The sequence below is a fragment of the Salarias fasciatus genome, chromosome 4 (genome assembly GCF_902148845.1).
Source record: "Salarias fasciatus chromosome 4, fSalaFa1.1, whole genome shotgun sequence".
Classification (NCBI taxonomy): domain Eukaryota; kingdom Metazoa; phylum Chordata; class Actinopteri; order Blenniiformes; family Blenniidae; genus Salarias; species Salarias fasciatus.
Genome location: NC_043748.1, coordinates 25016381 through 25037457, shown reverse-complemented (window position 1 = coordinate 25037457; position 21077 = coordinate 25016381). Strand labels below are relative to the sequence as shown.

At 45.4% G+C, this 21077-nt stretch overlaps 1 protein-coding gene across 1 annotated transcript; it reads left to right on the top strand.

The window, feature by feature from the left end:
- The first annotated feature begins 2751 nt into the window (after positions 1 to 2751).
- On the top strand, positions 2752 to 4422 carry LOC115387467 (transmembrane protein 238). Its single transcript, XM_030090177.1, has 2 exons — positions 2752 to 3283; positions 4321 to 4422. Exon 1 carries the CDS (start codon positions 2788 to 2790, stop codon positions 3268 to 3270), a length of 483 nt encoding a protein of 160 aa, XP_029946037.1. The 5' UTR covers positions 2752 to 2787; the 3' UTR covers positions 3271 to 3283; positions 4321 to 4422.
- The last annotated feature ends 16655 nt before the right edge of the window (positions 4423 to 21077 follow it).

The following is a 21077-nucleotide window of genomic DNA, read 5'->3' as shown; positions in this document are numbered from 1 at the left end:
CACTGACGGTCAACGTCACACAGAAACATGGACGTCGTTTTCATATCTGAAACGAAAACTGGAATTCCAAAACATGATAAATGTTTTCAGGTTTGAGTAAACATGAATTTTCCAGCCTGTAAAGCAGAAGTCCTGTGGACACTCTGTGTTTATTCACTTTACATTTTGTCGGTTTGGATATTTCCAGTGATTCTCAGCTTGTGGGTTTGCAAAGAGAAAACACACCAGTGTCTGATCACACCCGATCACCCCGATCTAACTTTAGTAATCTGAATTACTAAAGTTAGTATTTGCAGATTGAAATGTGGCTCACTGAGCGTTAAAGTGAATTTTTGACTTTCAAGGCTCCTGTTTGTGTGATGCGATTGAGTCAACTGAAGGGAATTAATTTCTGAAGTGTGCAGAAAAGCGAATGATCCAGAAGGTGAAGAGAGGTGGACTGATTTCAGGACTGAGCCGTCTCTGCTTGATAGTTCATCCTGATGATCTTCACGTCCATCAGACACGCTGCTGGATTAGTCTGCCCAGCGGTGTGGATGTGTGGAGGAATGGTGGTTTTTATTTGGTTTTGAATCATATTACCCCGCAGGGGTGACAAATGTCAGCCTGGTTATTTTACTACTTCTCTTTAATGTTGTGTCTCAGGCTGAAGCTTGATGAGTGAGAATGAGATGTAACCTGACATTCCCCCTGTGCAGACCCTGACCCGGACATGGACCCGTCCTGTCAGGACGGGGGGGACGTGGAGGCCTCCACCCCTCTGAACCCGGTCCGGGACGGCGCCGGGCCCCGCCGCCAGCCGGGCCGGCGGCTGGCCTACCTGAAGCCCCTGCTGGTGATGGCGGTGGGGGCGCTGCTGTTCGGCCTGGGCACCGCCCTGTCGCTCTTCTTCTTCAGCCACACGGGGAACGTCCCCGACCTGCTGGGGCCGCTCTTCCTCTCCGTGGGGCTGCTGTTCCTGGTGGCCGGCCTGGTGTAGATCCCCCTGCTCAAACCCTACAGCCAGTGACCCCCCCCCGGCCAGGAGCACACCGGGCGGGGTGGGGGATTCTGGGAGGAACCATTTCATTAATGTCTGTTCAGTTCATGCAGGGATTGTTTTGTGTCCCGTCTGTGTCGGTGATCCTCAGAGGATCGCTGCTCTCCTTTTCTGATTTGATGATTGTTCCCTTCATTGGTCATCTGAGGCCTAAAACCTTCCTGCTCGCTGCGGCCGCTTAATCCCTCACAGCAGGATTACTGAGGCAGAGAAATGCCAGTGGTCCTATCATCTGTGATTGTCGAGAGGTCAGCATGGACACACACACACACACACACACACACACACACACACACACACACACACACACGAGTTTTGTGCTGTCGTTCTTGGCCAAAATCTGTGAAATTACCTAATCTAACCCACATTGTGTCAATCTGTTCACACACACATAAATCCCACCACACAGAGAAACACACACAGTTGGTCCTCTTCTTTGTATTTAGGGTTTATATAATGTGACTTCTGTATGAAACATGAATAAAATAAGATGATTACATTTGAGACCTTTGACCTTTGTGTCCCATATATGAACATCATCATCATCATCATCATCATCATCATCATCATCATCATCATCATCGTGGTAAATCTGTGGTGGGACATGTAGGTCAGTCCCATCCACCCACCTTCTCCACCTCTTCATCCAGCTGAGGGTCTCAGGACCTCTGGAACTGATCCAGCTCACAGTGTGTGAATGTTCTCCTGGACAGGTGAGCAGTTCATCGCAGCTCACACACACACACACACACACACACACACACACACACACACACGTCCTTTTAATATAAAACATTTTAATAAACTGTAATTTTGATATTTAAAATCATGAAAGCTAATTAAAATCCATAACAAATAATAAAAAAACAGCTTGACATTTTTCTGCCTGAATTTAAATAAAAATAAGTTTCCCCCCCCAAAAAAGGAAAAAGAACCTTCTCCATCAAATAAATTCTAACTTTGAATTTATCCATTTTGTTTCATCATTCGACACAAAATGATCATTTATAGATGTGAGATTCCTAAAGTATTGGGATAATATTTTGGGAAAAGAAAGAACGAAAACAAAATTTGATAAGACTTGATTCACCCCACATGGAAAATTGAGTTATCACAGCAGCACAAAGAATCATAGATATTAACTTACTACATATGAAATATTTTTAAATATTCCAAGATTTACTATTATAGCTTTACAGCATTAAATATTATAAACAAGGAAAAGGAAAAAAAACGTGGATATTTATAACATTAAATAAATAAAATACAACTCAAACACTGAAAACATTTTCAAAAGTAGAAAAAAAGGATATTTATAATTGATTGAATAATGTTGGAATTCAGTAATTGATTAGAAGAAATCAGTCATAAAAGTGTTTTTTTGTTTTTATTATCAAATATTCGTTCGTTTCCACATTGCCCTGACCATCATATCACTTCATTGATAGATGTTAATTTAGCTCCTCCCCCGGTCGTAGCCACGCCCCTCTTTACTTAACATGGGTTCATTTAGCTCCTCCCCCTTGGCGGATCCACGCCCCTCCTCCGTTGACAGGTGATAGTTTAGCCCCGCCCCCTGCATGAAGCCACGCCCATCCTCTGTTAGCAGGTGATGGTTTAGCTCCTCCCCCGGGCGGAGCCACGGCGCTGCCCCGGGTCAGGTGCGCCCTGAGCGGGGCAGAGCCTCACCTGTCGGCGGCGCAGAGGCTCCGGGAGGCAGACGGCTCTGCGGCGGCTGCTCGGCGGACATGGAGCCGGCGTACAGCGGCCTGGGCCGCTGCGTGGCCTGCTTCTGGCTGGCGGTGGTCTTCGACGTGGTGGGCCTGGCCGTGCTGCTCGTGGGGGTCTTCGCCAACGTCTTCTTCTACGACCTGCTCATCTACGCGGGCGCCATCGTCATCTTCCTCAGCCTGATCTGGTGGGTCTTCTGGTACTCCGGGAACATCGAGGTGCCGCCGGCGGAGCTGGAGGACGACGTGGGCCTGCTGAAGAAGGGCAGAGGCAGCGGGCTGGGGGGCTTCGCCGGCGTCGTCCGGCGGTTCTCCGGCCGCGTGTCCGGCAGCATCCGGAGCTCCTTCCGCAGGAACGGGGGTCCGGGCGCGGGCCCGGCGCGGAGGTCGGCGGCGGGGTCCCGGGGGGCTACCGCGGTTCCCATGGCAACCATGGCCCCGCACGCGGCGGGCTGTGACGTTGAGATGCCGCACACAGCGAGCGAGACGCCACCGACGTAACGAGGACGCACAGGTGAGGGCTCACCTGGACACACTGGGAGAACTCACACCAGGCGGTAAAACACAATCATCCTGTAAATATCCTCATTTACAGCATGGAAAACACGTTAAAACGTGTTCCAGGTGTTCTGCGAAGTCTTTATACGCCGCTTTATTGCATTTATTACATTCATTACATTTGGATCAGTTAATTTGTTTCATCTTATGGGGAAGTAGCTGTCTGCTGAGGGGAAGAAGATGAACTTATACCAGCCAGCAGGAAACAAGAGAAATAAATAATAACTATGATATTGATACTTTGATTATGAGAGCCGATCAGAAAACAGAATTGGCCATAATAATATATAAAATGTCATCTGCACCTCCTGAGTGGCGGCTCGAAGCTTCTGTTTTCAGAGTCAAACAGGACTACATTCATTTCTAATTTCATGGTAAAATAAACTTGAAACTTAAAATTTTTGTTTCATGTTTTAAAAAAAATTAAGTTCCAAAAAGTCATGTGGAGAAAATTAGCCTGTCACTGGTTTCACATTTCAAGATGAAAATATCACACTGTGGAAATCACACAGTGAGTTGATTTTGGCAGATATTGTGCAGGGTTTGTAAAAATCCAACACCTAACAGTCCTTCTGGAAAATCAGACACTGCGTCAATAAATAAACTTAGCACGGTGGTTTCCACAGACTAACAAGGAGGTGAAATGGAGCCGAAATTCTGTCAAAATAAGGGTTTCAACCAGTTGGGATGAATGATTTAGTCTCTCACATATAATTTACCTGGGAGATAAAGCAGCCGGGGTCATAAGCCGCTGCGTTTCTTCCTGGTCCCGTTCGCCGTTCCAGCCTGAAGCTGTTAAAATGCAGAAGGAGAAGGTCTGTCTGTATCCCAGGCAGTAAAATCTCTTATCAGTGAACAATCATTAACTGCTCAGTGAGAGATTAAACAATAGCAGGCTCACCTGAAACTTCCCTGAAAGATAAAACTGTCGCAGGTCAACAAACACACAAACGCCACCGGCTTTAATCTTTTCCTCCTTTTCCCTCCCCACAGAGACTCTGAGCTGGACCCGGACCCGGACTCGGACCGCCGAGTCCCCCAGCGGGTCCAGGCGGTCTGCAGACTCTGACGTCTCCTGGAGTCTCTGGAGTCCAGGAGCGCTTTGAAGAGGCTCCAGTCCTCTGAATGTACAGCTGTTTACTGGACGTGGTGCTGAGGACTCTGCTGATGAACTGCCTCAGATTCAACCACACACACACACACACACACACACACCCCAGCTGAAACAACCCAGTCCTGATGTTTTCAAGGAAATTTCTGATGATTGTTGTTGAAGGTTTCCCTTCGTATTGTGAGAGCCTTTAAGATTCAGAGGAGAAAATATGTATTGATCTGAAAGTTTTCTGTCCACAGGTGTGTTGGATTGTTAAGACACTTTCATGATTGACTGAAATGTTGAGAGAGCAGAAAGTAACTGTGCTGCGGCGAATTCAAGGTTTCTGTTAAACGTGAATCTTTTCTGAAACGAAAGCACAAATCGAAGCTTTTTCACTTGAAATGTCTGAAAACTCTGGAGCCAGTGTGAGGCATTTAAAATACTGAACACATATGAAAAGTGAATAAATGTAAGAAAGTAGTGGCTGTTGAAAAACAAACAGTCACACTGGTATTTTTTAGAGGATTAAATGATTTTTTGATAGTTTTAAGTGGATCAACGCTGAGGTCTGCGTCACTCTGATTTCAAGGCAGTGAAACTTAACTTCCAGTCTGTCTCTGAGCTGCAGAACCAGTCGCTTCACTCATCCTGTAACGGGAAGCTGTAGGAACGTCTCCGTCCTCCTCGTTCAAAGCTCACTCTGTAAACCTGTGTGTCGTCGGCGTAGAGGTGGAAGTCCACAGCAGCTTTCAGTGCCTTTTCAACAAACGGCTGATTTAAGCTAATGAATCCATCTGAACCTTTTTTTCTACAAAGAAATGAATTTAAACAGAAAACTTTTTTTAACCAGTAATTTAGAAAAATCACATTCTAAATATAAAACTGTCCACTGAAAGCAGAGCTGATGGATTTTCACCTGAATGACCGTTTAAACTCGACTGAAACTGTGTGATGGAAAAATAATGCACGTGTATATTGTATATGTGTGATTTTGTATTTACAGCGTGAGCGAGTGAGTGTGTGTGTGTGTCTGATCTATCATGCTGCGATGTTACGTATGGTGTATGTAACCTGCCTCAGGTCTTTAAGGATCTCAGTGATGTTTCCTAATGAAATGAAGTCAAGTCAGAGGTGACTGCGTCTCTGATTTAATAAATGTTTTCTTTCTCATATAAGCCTCAACATGCTGTTTATTACACAAGATGGAGAACAAGTGTTAAATGGACGAAAACATTATTTAATTCCAGTGGTACTAAACCATTAGTAAAATTACTTCTGTGAAAATAGTACTCAAGGTTAAATTCCTGGAAGAAAAAGTCAGAATTTGAGCTTTCATTGTTTAATTCTTCATCATGTTCTGGATTCCACGAGTCATAAGAAACCCAAAAGCCTTTTATTTGCACCTGTGTTTAAGATACAGATGTTGTCTTATCATATTATAATCTCATTGTGATAAATGTTGGCCTGAGCAGATCTTCATAGTGGCAGGTTGTGCTGGGATGTTGAGCTTCTTGGGAAACACCCTCCTCTGGTAAAGTGCCGTGTCATTTCACCGTCCATCCGCCCTGACCTCCTCCTCCTCCTGTTTAAGGAGTGCTGGGCTCATGAACTCCTCGCCACACCGGGACACGTGGGAATCGAACCGTTAACCTGGGGACTGGAGCACGACGTGCTGACTCTCCCCTTTGTGCCTGAACAACGGCCCGGCGTCACCGGAGCCTGGTCGGCGGTGTCGGGTTCACTGCGTGGACGGCCCTGCTGAAGGATCACGGTTCGACCCCTGCGCCTGCGAGAGCGGTGAGTAATGAGTAACCAGACACGCCCTGCAGGGGCAAACAGGAGCGGCTTCTGGCAGGAGGGCGTTCAACCAGCAACTCCCGTCTCACTCATTTGACTGGGCTCTGTCTCCTGGAGGATTGTGGGTACTGTGTGTGCATGTGAGCAGCGGGTCTGGCAGCAGGTTTCCTGGTTCACACCCATCCTGATAAGAGCCCCAGCTCCAGGACCTTTGGACCCGCGAGGCTTTATGGCCCTGCTGGGTTTTCCACTGACGGCTTGTTGTTTCTTGGCGGCTCTCACAGAAATCATTCCGACTCTGACTCAGTCTTCCACGTTCAGCCATGTTTGTGGGAATCTGATTGAATTAATACAGGTGTGTGACACACACACACACACTCACACACACCTGAGAATCCATCGCTCCAGATGGTTTAAATACATCCACACAAGCAGCCAGCCATCAAGACGCTCCCTCCACCCAGCCTCGCTTCACTGTGGATATTGAATGTTTCATTTATTCGGTCTGTTCCTGATGAACCCCGGTTGATGGAAATGTATTTTCTGTGGGGTGTAATTCACAGCTCGGCTAAACTCCTGATGTCAAACATTTGTTTAGAGTCCACAGCCTCTGTGTGCTCTGATCAGAGGAAACGATGATAAAGAGTGAATAAAACGAAGTCTTGTGAATATTAATGATGATATAAACTTCTCTCAAAATATCATAAAATGTAAATAACCTCTTTTTAACAACATGCTACATACTCAATTAAATTATGTGTTGTCTCAGCTTATGACTTCTCTGTTTGTCCTGGTGAGAATGGATAGAAGTCATAGAATTACGTTTTTAAAAAGTTGAATCAAAGTTTCACCTCTGCTGAGAAATAAACCTGAATATTAAAGGCTCCTCATGAATTTATCCCAAACTAAGTTATAAACATTTTACTCATCAGAGCCTTTCAAGACACTCAAGGTCTCTTACTACAGTTTTTATAAAGTCTCTTCCTCTGGGTCTGGTTCTGCAGAAAGTCTCCTCTGGGTCTGGTTCTGCAGAAAGTCTCCTCTGGGTCTGGTTCTGCAGAAAGTCTCCTCTGGGTCTGGTTCTGCAGAAAGTCTCCTCTGGGTCTGGTTCTGCACGGTTCTTCCTGTTAAAGGAGGTTCATCCTGTCCTCTGTCTCCTCTTGCTCTAGTGGAACTGCCAGTTTTTCCATATAAAGTCTCTTTTAAATGACTGCTGTAAGCAGTTGAGTTGAATAAATGAAATGAGCTGCATGCTCTTTCTTTCTTTACTTTTTCCCACAAACCCTTCCTGAACATTAAGATTCAAACTGACCCTGAAGTTTAAGGATTGGGATTCCTGCCTGTGCAGGTGCATGAGCTTTTCTTATGCGTAGACTTGGAAAGTGATCCTGCAGCGCCCCCTGCTGGTTCACATCCAGTTCTAAACCACTTCGCCTTTTTTCTCCCAGGCTTCAGCTTTTTAACAGTCTGTTTGTAACCACGATAACCACAATATTCTTTTCGGTACTAGATGTATTTCTGTTTCTTTCTATGGATTTTACTTCAACTTTCCTTTTTCTTATGTTCCCAGTTTAAAGATAACGAGAGAACACAAATCAGTGAGTGAGGAGGACACACAAGTGAAAATACAAACATACATCATCGGAGCTATGATTGATTTTTTTTTTCTTAGATTTGTGGTGACTATTTATTTTCACAATTAGAGACTCATCCTCACACAGAGATGTTTGAGCTGTGGATTTACCACATTCTTCACATATCTCACCTCACAAGTCAGTACAGCGGCCCCTGACGCACCCTGGAGGCAGAGGTCAGTAACTACAGGTCAGCGCCATTCAACCCTATGAGCTTTCTCATCTTCTCCTCGTGCAGATCTGGGGCGTATTGCACAAAACCAAGATAAGGGATTAAGCCGGCAAACTTTGGCTATCCTGGATTACGTTAGCCTCAAGTCGGTTGCACAAAAGCTGGTCAAGTTTATCCCGGACAAGTCACCATGGTGACTGATTCTCTGCAGCTAGCCTTCTCCAGATCAGGCTAACTACCAGGATAAGATTAATCCTGCACTGGCTCTGCTGTCAACAGTGTGAGAAATGGGCGTGGTTTACAGCATTTCCATGCTTTTTTTTTAACACACTGCAGTATTGAATCATCCCTCACCCAAATCTTACAACTATTTAAAGCGACACTAAGTAACTTTTCAACCTTAATAAAACATTTTAATATCTTTTGTGATGATACATCGACTTACAACGAGTTGAATGACCCCTCTGTCACGGGCTGAGGGCGTCAGTATTGCTTTCACTTGGACTAAGAAACTGTGAGGAGGGTGGTAGGAACCCAGCACACGGCATGCGTCACATTATGATATAATATTGTTTAGCCACCATTAGATTCATTACCTCATCGCTATCCGTCCTTCACACAGCCACTGGAAACAAATGCAGGCGAGTTCAGTCCGACAGCATGCCAACCGGAGCAGCATTTTACGATGCCACGCACTAGTCCTCATGGGAACTGTAGTATTTGTTCAGGCAAAACACTACCGCTTTTGTCCACTGGCGCCGCCAAAATCAATAGAAACTGAAAGTTCCTTTGTGTTGCTTTAATATATGAATACAAAAATAACTTTTAACAGACATTTAAGAATCCTTTCTGTATCGATACAAGTCCTACAAAAAAGGTTTAAAATTATTATAAAGAAAATGGAAAAAAAACAGACCTGACTGAAATTGGTACTAAACCAAACTGATGTAAAAAATAGAAAATAAAAAACAAAAACCCTAAAGCTACAGAATGAGAAAGAGGAGAAACAAAGAAAAAATAAATATATCACACCACTGAAATGGACTACAATAAAACAGACAGAATATCATTTTGTCTTAGCTGTCTCCTGAAAATATGAAAATGGTCCTACTTTAGGACTCCACCTTTAGGAGTGAACGGGTCCCACATCATTCTGACTCCACTTTTCCAACTTCAACAATCTTTATATTCATTCATTCGGTCTCATTATTGTCAGCCCTAGTGTTACATTGCAATACTAATAAAGACAGCTTGTCAAATTGCAGTCAGAGGTTTGATTAATATGTATATCATTGCAGTTACTATGAGGATTATGAGGAGTACTTGAAAAATGTTCCCCTCTGTCAGAGGTGCCTTGATCCTAAAGCTTTGAGAACCCTGGTCTATAATGTTACAGTCAGGTTTTTATTTGTCAGACAGAAAAGCATTTGGTTTAATAACATGGGACTTTCTGCTGTCAGCTGGAGCTAACTAGCTGTTACTGCAGTGATCAATACCTACTTTCTTGTAAATCGTTCTTATATCCATCTTTCATCCATCCGCTCACGTTCTTCTTCTAATCCTGTTTTATTTATTTGGCTCGACTGTGACCGTTTCTGTTTTCAGTAAACCAACTTGTTGATCGCCGACTTCAGCTTGATTCTGTTTGCTAGTTAGCTCCTGGTATTGCCACTAGCCTCCAGACTACGGCGTCATGGCGATGCGACCCGATAGAACTGAGACCCAACAGGTTATCAAGATGGAGAAGACAGAGAGTGATGAAACATATACCGGAGGGGGACTGGGAGTTTTCCTGTGCATTTGGATGTCGGACCCGCCTGAGTCCGTGAGGAGGCTCTCCAATGACATGGATGGAATGGAATGACACAGCGCGAGGGCACGGAGACTCCGACGCCACCGCCGGCGAGACGCTGCAGACCAGGAGGGGCCCACAGTCAACTGTGCATGGAGGCGGTAGCCCACTCGATGGCCGTCTCCACGTGAAAACGCCGAAATATGCCGGCAAGGTGTACTGGGAGGCATAGCATGCCCAGGTTGAACTTTTGGCCAAGGCGGCAGGGTGGACAGAGGAGGGAAAGGCGCTGCAGCTCCCCCTGTCCAGTACCGACGGTGCTTCAGCAGGCCTGCTGTTACTGAACCCTGATGACAGAAAGGACTACAGGGGGTTCTGAAGTTTAAATGGTGCGGGAGAGAGAGAGAGAGCAGTTAGAGAAATCTGGCAGCGCAACTGTGAGGGTTTGAACTCTGAACAGCAGGTGGAGCAGTGGCAAGTGTTGCTTTTTAGCACTGAATGAGGAGGAAGTGAGATTGACACACTCAGTGCAGCATGAAATTGACACAGGAGATGCTCAGGTGATTACGTAAGACACGTCCAGCCTACCCCGCCTCTGGTGTCTGCAGCTGTACTGACTTGAGAGGTGAGAGGACAGAAAACCTGGCAGGACGGAACAAGAGAGGTCCGTAGTAATCGGGCTCACCCCTATACTGACTGCAACACAGTCAGGATGGAAATGCTGTGGGATTTTTAATCTAAATTTGGGGAAACTAGAAAAATCTCCAGAACACCAGTAATTTTAGTTAAAAAAAAAAAATCCTTAATATTTTGAATAATAATGCATATTGAATAAGTGTAAGAAGATTGTAACAAAACATACAAGGTACACACTGTTATGATCAGTTGTTGTTATATATTGTTCACCACCAGGCGTCGCTGCTGTTTCTAATGCTCTGTTACAACTGCACTAGTAGAAGAAGAATCTGTGCGTCACCGACAACAGACATGAGCGGCATTAAAAATGTTCTTCTTGGAAAACGTCGAGCCTCCTGAGTGTTTTATCGAACACGAACACGACATGGTACCAGGAGTAAACCACGAAGTAAGTTGAGCGACCACCGAAGAGACCAGCATGGATTTGAAGCCGCCAGAAAACCTGAAACTTAGCGGCAATGTCGACGAAAACTGGCGTGTTTTCAAGCAGCAGTTCACGCTTTATGTCACGGCCATGGGACTGGAGACGAGGTCCGAAGCAAGAAAGGTAGCGCTTTTGCTAACGGTGGCGGGGCCACAGGCCATTGAAGTGTTTAATACGTTCGTGTTTGACTCGCCGGACGATAAGGAGAAGCTGGATGTTGTGCTGGCAAGGTTTGAGGCGCATTGTACTCCAAAGAAAAACGAGACATATGAGAGATACATGTTTCGTTCTCGCATGCAGCTTCAGAATGAGCCGTTTGATGTTTATCTGACAGCCCTGCGCCTGAAAGCACAGTCTTGTAATTTTGGGACACTGAAGGACTCTATGATCAGGGATCAAATTGTGTTTGGCATTGGAGACAAATAGTTGAGAGAGAGACTTCTTCGTGAGTCCGAGCTGACCCTGGATATGGCTATTAAAATATGCCAAGCAAGTGAGCTGTCCCAGAAACACATGAAGACGTTCAGCGAGCTGTCGTGTGCCACACCGTCCACGAGTGAAGGAGCAGCGATCGGTGCGGTGTCGTTTCAGAGCGGGAGACGCCGCCAGCAGACCCGGCCTGCACAGCGGACCGAGGACGCCACGTTTTCCTGCAAGCGCTGCGGATCACAACACAGGCCAAAGCAATGTCCTGCGTTTGGTAAAGTATGCTCCAACTGCCACGGAAAGAACCACTTTGCCAAGCAATGCTTCACCAAAAAGAAAGAAGGGAAGAAAGGCAAGAGTGTGCATGTAGTCGAGGACACAGATTTAAGTGACACTTTCTTCGTTGGGCTCGTTAACAGTGAGGATGAATCAGAAAAGGTAAACAGTGTTTCCAGTGCTGACAAATGGATCACTCCTTTGCTAGTTAATGGGACAATAGTCACAATGAGACTGGACACTGGTGCAAAAGCTAATCTCATTAGCATGTCTGACATAAGAGAAATGCAGGTAAAGCCGCACATCTACAGAAAGAAATCAGGGTTGAAAGATTACAATGGGCAACCCATAGAGTGTTTTGGTTCCTGTAAACTGAATGTGAATGTTAAAGGTAAAGTGCACAATGTAAACTTTTCTGTTGTGAATGAGAAATGTGAATCATTGTTGGGTGACAAAAGCTGTGAAGAGTTAGGGCTGGTGAAAAGAGTGTACTGTATTGAAACAGATTCAAAATGTGACACTAATGCTATTGTACAAAACTTTTCTGAGGTGTTCAAAGGTTTTGGTACACTGCCCTTTACATATAAAATCCAGCTAAAGGAAGGCGCTCAACCAATTGTGCATGCACCCCGCAGAGTTCCAGCTCCGCTGCGTGAAGCCCTCAAACAAGAACTGGACAGAATGACCAACCTGGGAGTGATCAAAAAGGTACAGGAGCCCACAGACTGGGTCAACTCTATGGTGGTCACAAAGAAAAAGAATGGAGAGCTGAGAATCTGCATGGACCCAAAGGATCTGAATGAGAACATCAAGCGTGAGTACTATCAAATACCCACACGAGAAGAAATCATTAGTGAGATGGCAGGGGCTAGCTATTTCACAAAGCTTGATGCTTCACAAGGTTTCTGGCAGTTAAAACTGGATGAGAGCAGCACCAAGTACTGCACCTTTAATACACCTTTCGGGAGGTATTGTTTTCTAAGGCTGCCATTCGGAATAAAATCTGCACCAGAAATATTCCACAGAGCAATGGAACAGATCATTGAAGGCTTAGAGGGAGTCAGAGTCTACATTGATGACATCATTATTTGGGGCTCTACTCTCCAAGAGCACAACCAGAGACTCAACAAAGTGATGGAGCGCATACAAAAGTATGGACTGAAACTCAATAGAGCCAAGTGTGAGTTTGCAGTACAAGAGATTCTCTTCCTTGGAGACAAACTTACAGCTACAGGAGTACAACCGGACAAAGACAAAATAAAGGCAATACTGAACATGCCAAGACCAACAGACAAGACAGGAGTGTTGCGCATAATGGGAATGGTGAATTTCATAGGCAAATTTATTCCCAACCTCACAGCAAAGACCTCCTGCATCCGTGAACTCTTACATAATGACAGTGACTTTAAATGGGCCGAGAAACATGAGCAAGAGTGGCAGAGACTAAAGCAGACCCTCACCTCTGCACCAGCATTAGCCTACTATGACTACACCAAAAAGCTCAAAGTGTCAACTGATGCATCCAAAGATGGTATCGGAGCAGTGCTTCTTCAAGCTGAAGGGCAACACTGGAAGCCAGTAGCCTATGCATCAAGGGCTATGACCAAGTCTGAATGCAAGTATGCACAGATTGAAAAAGAGTGTTTAGGCGTGGCTTATGGTCTAGAGCGTTTTCACAGTTATGTCTATGGACTGCCGTCTTTCACTGTGGAGACCGACCACCGCCCGCTTGTCTCTATTATCAAAAAGAATCTTAATGAAATGTCTCCGAGAATCCAGCGCTTAATGATGAAAATGCAAAGATACGATTTTGAACTTGTTTACACACCCGGAAAGCACTTAATCCTCGCAGACGCCTTGTCCAGAGCACCTGCTGAAAAATGTGTGAGCACTGTTGGAGCCAATTAGCACCGGAAGCCATAAATAGGAAGTAATCACGGCCTGACAGGTGTTGCTGCCCGTGAGAGGAAACACGGTTTTGACCGCTGTCGCTGCTGCCTCGCCATCGCTATATGATTCGTGTTCTGTGGTAAAATGTGTGAGTAGTGGAAATAAATGGACGTATTTCTATGAAGCAAACGATTGCCTCAGCCACCTTATTCACTCCATTCAAGTGCCAGCGTGTCTGCCGAAACTCCGGGTAGAAGCCGTAGGGGCTTCAAGCATAGGCTTTGCCCCTACAAGCACTACAGATAATGACGTTGAAAATCACATAAACATGGTGTCAAGTCTTTTGCCAGTATCTGACACGAAGTCAAGACAGACTGCTGAAGTTACATCACGAGACACAGAGTTGCAGCGTGTCATTCAGAATATGGACGAGGGTTGGCCTGTAGGTTCATGCCCTCACTACTACCATGTTCGAGGAGATCTCAGTTTTGTTGATGGACTATTACTCATGAAAGGGAGAATAGTCATCCCACAAGCTTTGAGGCCAGATCTGTTGAACAGGATACACGAAGGACATCTCGGAATTGAAAAATGTAAAAGGAGAGCGAGAGAGTCAGTGTATTGGCCTGGGCTTAATAAAGACATTGAGACACTTGTGAGTAAATGTGAAACATGTCAAAAACACAGAAGCAAACAAAGCAAAGAGCCAATGGTGATACCTGAAATGCCCACATCTCCTTGGCACAAAGTTGGGATGGACTTGTTTCACCTCAAAGGCAAAGACTACCTTGTAGTCATGGACTATTTTTCTAACTTTCCAGAAATGGCACTACTCACAAACATGTCATCAGCCTGCGTGATCACTCACGCCAAATCCATATTTGCCAGGCACGGCATACCACACATTGTGGTGAGTGATAATGGACCATGTTTCAGCAGCAGGGAATGGCAAAGGTTTGCAGAGCAGTATGAGTTCCGTCATGTCACGTCCAGTCCACATTATGCACAGTCAAATGGACAAGCTGAGAAAGGTGTTCACATCCTAAAGCAACTGTTGAAGAAAGCAGCTGACAGCAACTCTGATCCATACTTGGCACTTCTCAGTTACCGTGCCTCACCACTTCAGTGCGGACTATCACCTGCCGAGTTACTGATGAACAGAAAGTTGCGCACAACACTGCCAAGCTACCCGACTGTGACTACACCAAAGAAAAACACAAAAGTGGAAACCAAGCTCAAAAAGCAGAAAATGAGACAAAAGAGTTTCTACGATGTTTCAGCCAAACCACTCTCTCCTCTGACAAACAACGACTCAGTTAGGATTGAGGATGCTGATGGATGGAATACAAAAGGAACTGTGTTACAGGAAGTTGCACCAAGATCTTTTACAGTGCAAACTGAGGATGGACAGATACTCAGGCGCAATCGCCGCAGTCTTTTGAAGACTACACCAGCGCCTAAGGAGCCTAACAAACTTCAAGTTGAACCATCAACAACCACATCACCTCTGAACTGGAATGTAAGTGGTCCTTCTGACAACACAGAACCGAGAAAGTCAAAACGAGAAATAAAGAAACCTGACAGACTGGACTTATAGCTGGAAAAGAAATAAAGGTCCAGCTGATGTTTTGTTTTGCACATGTTTAATGGTTGATTTAAAAAAAAAAAGAAAACTGTTTGTTGTAAAATGTGTTTTGTATTGTAATGTGTATTGATGAGGAATACCTCAACTCAAGGAGGGGGGATGTTATGATCAGTTGTTGTTATATATTGTTCACCACCAGGCGTCGCTGCTGTTTCTAATGCTCTGTTACAACTGCACTAGTAGAAGAAGAATCTGTGCGTCACCGACAACAGACATGAGCGGCATTAAAAATGTTCTTCTTGGAAAACGTCGAGCCTCCTGAGTGTTTTATCGAACACGAACACGACACACACTGATTTTTTTTTTTTTTTTTAGGAATTATTGTTACTGTTGTTAATGTTTTAAATACTAAATCTTATTGTTAATATTCTTTGGAGAGTTTCACTGCTGTCCACTTGCTGCTCTAAGAATACAAACTAAGGCTGTTTTCACATATATTTGGGTTGAGCCAAAGGAGCCGCACCAGTAAAAAAGATACAATTTTTCAATTTTCAGCTAATACGCCCCTTTTCACATAAGTTTTTCATGACCGCGCAGAGCAGCCGCTCTAAACAAGGGAAGTGTGGGGTATCCATGACAACCAGGCGGAAGCTGGCGTAAAACCAAAACGGCAGCCTTGCTAATGGTGAACTCCAGGGCTCACAAGTCTCACGCATTGAGCACGACAGTCACACATCTCGCCACGCACTCCCGCCACACATTGTATTTCTCACGCTGAAAAAAAAAAAAATACTGGTAAATTTGTCTGGTGCGCCGCTGCTATGGAACCGCAAAGAACATGTGTGCGAGCCTGTCACTTACCTGTCAATGAAAAAAGGAAAGGGGCGGGGCTAAAATCATGCCACGAGTCTGCTGGAGAGCGAGCGGCAGAGACTTTTCTTTCTGCCATTTTGACATGTGATCACTTTTGTGAGCTGCCTGTGTGGTTCATAAAGGCCCAATATGTAGACTTTGGGTCGAGCTAAAGCCGGTGCGCTTTCACACATCTGCCGCACCGCAGCCCAGGTCGACCCAGGCCGCTCCGAGACCCCCCCATTCAGCCGCTCTCGAGGCGGGGGAGTTAGAGCGACAACTAGAGCGAGTGGCGCTTTCACACCAACCCAGTCGCGCCGTGCTCCTTCCAAAAACTCTGTTGGGTCGAGCTAAAGTGGGTAGGTGTGAAAACACCCTTACCCAGGTTTAAATTGTCTAATTTCATCTCATCTTCCCCTGTCTGGGAACAAATAATCCTCTAACGTGAATCTTCTCTGGCATTCAGTGCTTCATTTGTAAATCATAAGGTACCGGAATGCATGGTGCACATGACAGATACAGGTCCTGGAACGCATACAGAAGACAATGCTGAAAAAAAAAAAACAGTGCTGAAAACAACATGCAAATGCCCATGTACCATGCTGTGGGACTTACAAGCCTAAATTTCAAATAGCAACCATGGTATAAATGTTCTGACGATTATTTACTCTTATTATAGTAATATTATTATAGGGCAGGGGGCGGCAACTTGATGTGGCGGTGGGCCAATTTTTGTTTGGGTTTTTTTGCGACTGTCAGCTACAGCTCCCTCAGTCCTGAGAGCAATACAATGATCACTGAACAACAAGATGAAGATGATAATAATGCATTGGTTTTATATAGCGCTTTTCTGGACACTCAAAGACGCTTTACATTGCATTATTCATTCTCTCCATACTGGGTGGTGCGCTGGGGCAGACTGACGGAAGCGAGGCTGCTGATCTGCGCCATCGGCCCCTCCGACCACCACCAACCATTCACTCTCACAACTTTCATATTCCCCTTTCCCACCGGCCAAAAAACCCGTTTAAACCCGATAAGTCATGGCAGTGGGAAAAGGTTTGACCCGGGATTTCGACCTGGGTCGTTCACCCTGCAATCGACCCGATAAATTCCCGGGTCAGCTTTCTACCGGCTTTTAGTGGGAGGGACACATCCGGGAACTTCCATGATGATGTTGACGCAGCGCGGCTAAGTTAGCGCGCTAGTTGTTGTTTCTAGACACAGCGTGAGATTTCCTTCGTCAACATGACCCAGCAGTGGCAAGATAGCGAGACCAGAGAGCTTCCCCTGATCCGTGGGGAAGAGGAGATTCGTCTACAGGTAACAGGGACTGTTTTCCGCTGCATTGTTTACTTTCGTTTTGCTCCGTCGCGCTGATGATGTCATCAACGTGGGACACCATCAGTGCGGGAAAACGCAGCGATGCGGCTCGCCAGCAGGAGGTGAGACGCAGGTCTGCAGGCGGTGGGAAAGGCGTCTAAAAAGGCGATAGTTAGCAGGTCGCAGACACGGGACGACCCGCTAGTTGCAGTAGGAAAGGGGTAATACTTAAGCAAGGTGGGTGAAGTGTCTTGCCCAAGGACACAACGACAGTTTTACGTCTGCGGGAGCGGGGATTGAACTGCCAACCTTCCGGTTATAAGATGACCTGCTCTACCATCTGAGCTACTGTCGATAAGAAAACAACTGAACAGTAAACATCCAGGCTAAACCCAGAAATTAAACCTACCAGAACAATGATTCCCTGGTTCTCTCCAAGCCGCCGCCACGCTGCTCAGACACTTCCTCTCAGAACTGAACTGTCCGTCAATAACAGCTTCTTCCGTTCTGTCCGAGACGCTCAGCGTTTAAATCTTCTTTCCACCGTCTCATAAGTTGAGATCGAGTCCCCTCCACTGATGTTGGAGCACGAAGGAATCATTCAAAGCCAGCTAGTTCTGTCTTGAAGCTAACAGCTGACCGAGACGCCGCTGGCGTCTATCAGCAGGATACTTTTATGAAGTGTCCCTGAACACAGCAGGAGCTGCACGGAGCTTACAATGGATCACACAAATCTTCTATTGTTATCATTTAAAATCTGGCACGGCGGCCTGATAACAGACAGTGTTCTCACCATAGCTAACAGTCCAAAACAGCCCACATCACGGCCATGTCCGGATTCTCCTCCTCCTCCCTGTTTCGGCTCGGCGTCACTTGCTGGTGTTATTCGGATTCGTTTTGAGTCACCATCGGTACCCCTTCCTTCTTTTTTAAAATGACAGTAAATTGAACTGTCTTTTAGACGTGTTTCATTCGCTCTTTGCTTGCTCTCTTCATGAATAATCTCAGACGCAACAATTTACTGTCAGAGGCGGGTTTGATTCAGAGCGTCAGCAGATCTGCGGCTCTTTTAAATGAGTTTTATTTTTCTACTTATAATTGTATTAAAGAACGTGAAATTAGTAACATTTGTTCTGTGAATTAATACATTAATATATTTATTATTTTATGCAATTAATGTGATTTTTTTTCCTTCCCTGTGACGGCGGTACCGGATCCACCCATAGAGGTCCTGGAACACAGACAGATCAAAATCAAGAGGTGCCGGATCCTGTTCCGACAGGATCCGGCACAAATTAACCCCTGGATACAGGGAATTCCAATTCAGGCATTAATAGGTGATCAATCAACACAACACTATAACAACAGCATTAATCCTTTTCTTGGAATTTCATTAAAAGTGTGGTTTGAACTAGTTTCAAAGCAAAATCTGTCAAAATGTAGGAAGTTTTTAAGATGGATTGGATGTGATACAGAATTTACTCCCAATAAAGGAGACGGGAGATTTAAAAATTGGGTACAGGGTCCATGAATGTTTTGGGAGTTGGTTGATAATAATAAGTGTCTAAGCTTTCAACAAGCCAAAGACCGGTGGGGCTTTATGAAGCAGGACTTTCAGATTTTTACAATTGAGACACTATATGGAACATGCTGTCAAAAAGGAAAATTTAGAAACCAATTCAGTCATGATTAAAATGTTTGTCCTGGCTTACCAATCGAAACTGAATAAGAAATTATTTTCCAAAATATATAGTTGACTGGAAACTTTAAAAACAAAAGACAGTGGCCCTCATTTATCAAACGATCTTTCAAACGGGTGTATATTTGAGTGGTGAGCTCATCGTACGACGGGGCTTGCGCGGCATTACATAAACTTCCGTACCTCGCCGATCTCAGCGTTTGAGTGATCGGGTGTTGATAAATGCCGCGGCTGAAATCGATCGTCATTAACATGTCACGCCCTTAAATATTCGTGGATCGGAAGCCTCGCCCACTGAGGTCAAACATGGAGAAGAAACGTTCTGGCAAGAAAAGAAACTTTTCCGAGGTGGAAATAAATACCCTCACCTCTGAGGTGGAACAAAACAGGCACGTGCTTTTTGGCAGTTTAAAAACGAGAATAAAAGGAGCCCAGAAAAACGCCGTTTGGAAAAAAATTACAGGGGCAGTAAACAGCGTCGCCACGGAAGAACGGACACCGGCTAAGGTTTGAATGAATTGTAGGTCGATAAGTAAATGATTATTTCCTGCATTCATAGCCTCATGGCGTTCTGTACGTGTAGGTAAAGAAAAAATGGTCTGATTTAAAGCTGGCCACCAAGAAGCGTGTTGCTGCTCTTAGGCGCAGCAGCACAGAGACTGGAGGAGGTCCACCAGACCCCAGCCTGACCCTGACAGCCACAGAGGAGAAGATCTCCTCACTCATCGGTGCAGCGTCAATCATAGGTGTATGTGGTGGTGGAGGAGACACTGACGATCTTCCATCGGAACTGGATCACAATGGTAACCAACAGCACCTCATTTTGCTTGCACTGTGAAATCTTTGTCAATGTAATCAATGGTGTTGTCAGTCACGAATAATGACGCTTACATGCAGGTCACTTTTTTTAATTTATTTTATTAATGCTGTCTTCAGAGCCAGGCACCAGTGGCACAGCAGCCAGGTCTCCTCCCCACAGTAGCGACGGTCCCACTGAGCCAGTACAGAACCAGAACCGAGTCATGCCCATGGCTGAGCAGGGCCCGGGACCGAGTCGGACCGCCGAGGGTGAGCATGTGCCATCCGCTCCCCGTGCTGCAGGACCAAGACCGGCCATCATCACGGCGGAGGTCCTGGAAAGGCAGACAGAGATTTGCCGTCTATTGGCCAGAGTGGCGACCTCGCTTGAGGCAATCAATCAAACACTGAATAAAATAAATGACAATTTGACAAAATCTGAATAAAAACATTTCACTAGACGTTGTCAATTGTCCATTTAATCTGCCTATGACAATAGGATATCCCTGTGTTACTTGAATTACATCGGTTATCGAATAGATAATTTTTCAACTTTAGCATACATCACATTTCAGAAACGAGTAATCAGGTCCTGTCTCCTCCGCACAGCCCCCAGTGAAGGCTCCGCTGGCCACGGGTCTCTGGGCATCGGGTCCTCTGGTGGCGCCGGCGCATCAAAAGGCACTCCATTGACCAATGCAATATTATGCAGAACTGCACAGGCCAAAATGATGTTGCACACTTTCTTGGGGGTGTAGAGCAGCGTTCCTCCAGCTGTGCTGAGACAGAGCCACCTGCCTTTGAGCAGTCCCAGACACCGTTCCACATTTACGCGTGTCCGCACTGTTAAAACGGCGCTCCTGCGCTGTGACGGGGTTCATCAGTGGGGTAATCAGATATTCTGTCAGGGTATAACCCTTATCACCTAGAAAAACAAGCATACCGCAATGTCAAATTATTTGCTGCTTAAGTTTGAATGCAGTTTACATAGGCTACTCACCAAGGAGATGACTCCGTCCCTGCAGTGCGCCCTCCTGCAGCCGTGCCCCCACGCTGCTGTTCTGAAATATGAAGGAGTCATGCGTCCCCCCCGGCCACTTGGCTACCACGTTAAACAGTGACAGTCTGGCATCACAGATTACTTGCACATTAATCGAATGGTAATTTTTTCGATTAATGAATGCGTAATCATTCGTAGATGGTGGCTTCAGACGCACGTGAGTGCAATCAATTGCGCCTATTACATTCGGGAGCTCTGCAATCGAATAAAATTGCCTTTTAATCACAGAT

Coding starts and splice junctions, on each gene's coding strand:
- LOC115387467 (XM_030090177.1), top strand. CDS start 2,788: ATGGAGCCGGCGTACAGCGGCCTGGGCCGCTGCGTGGCCTGCTTCTGG.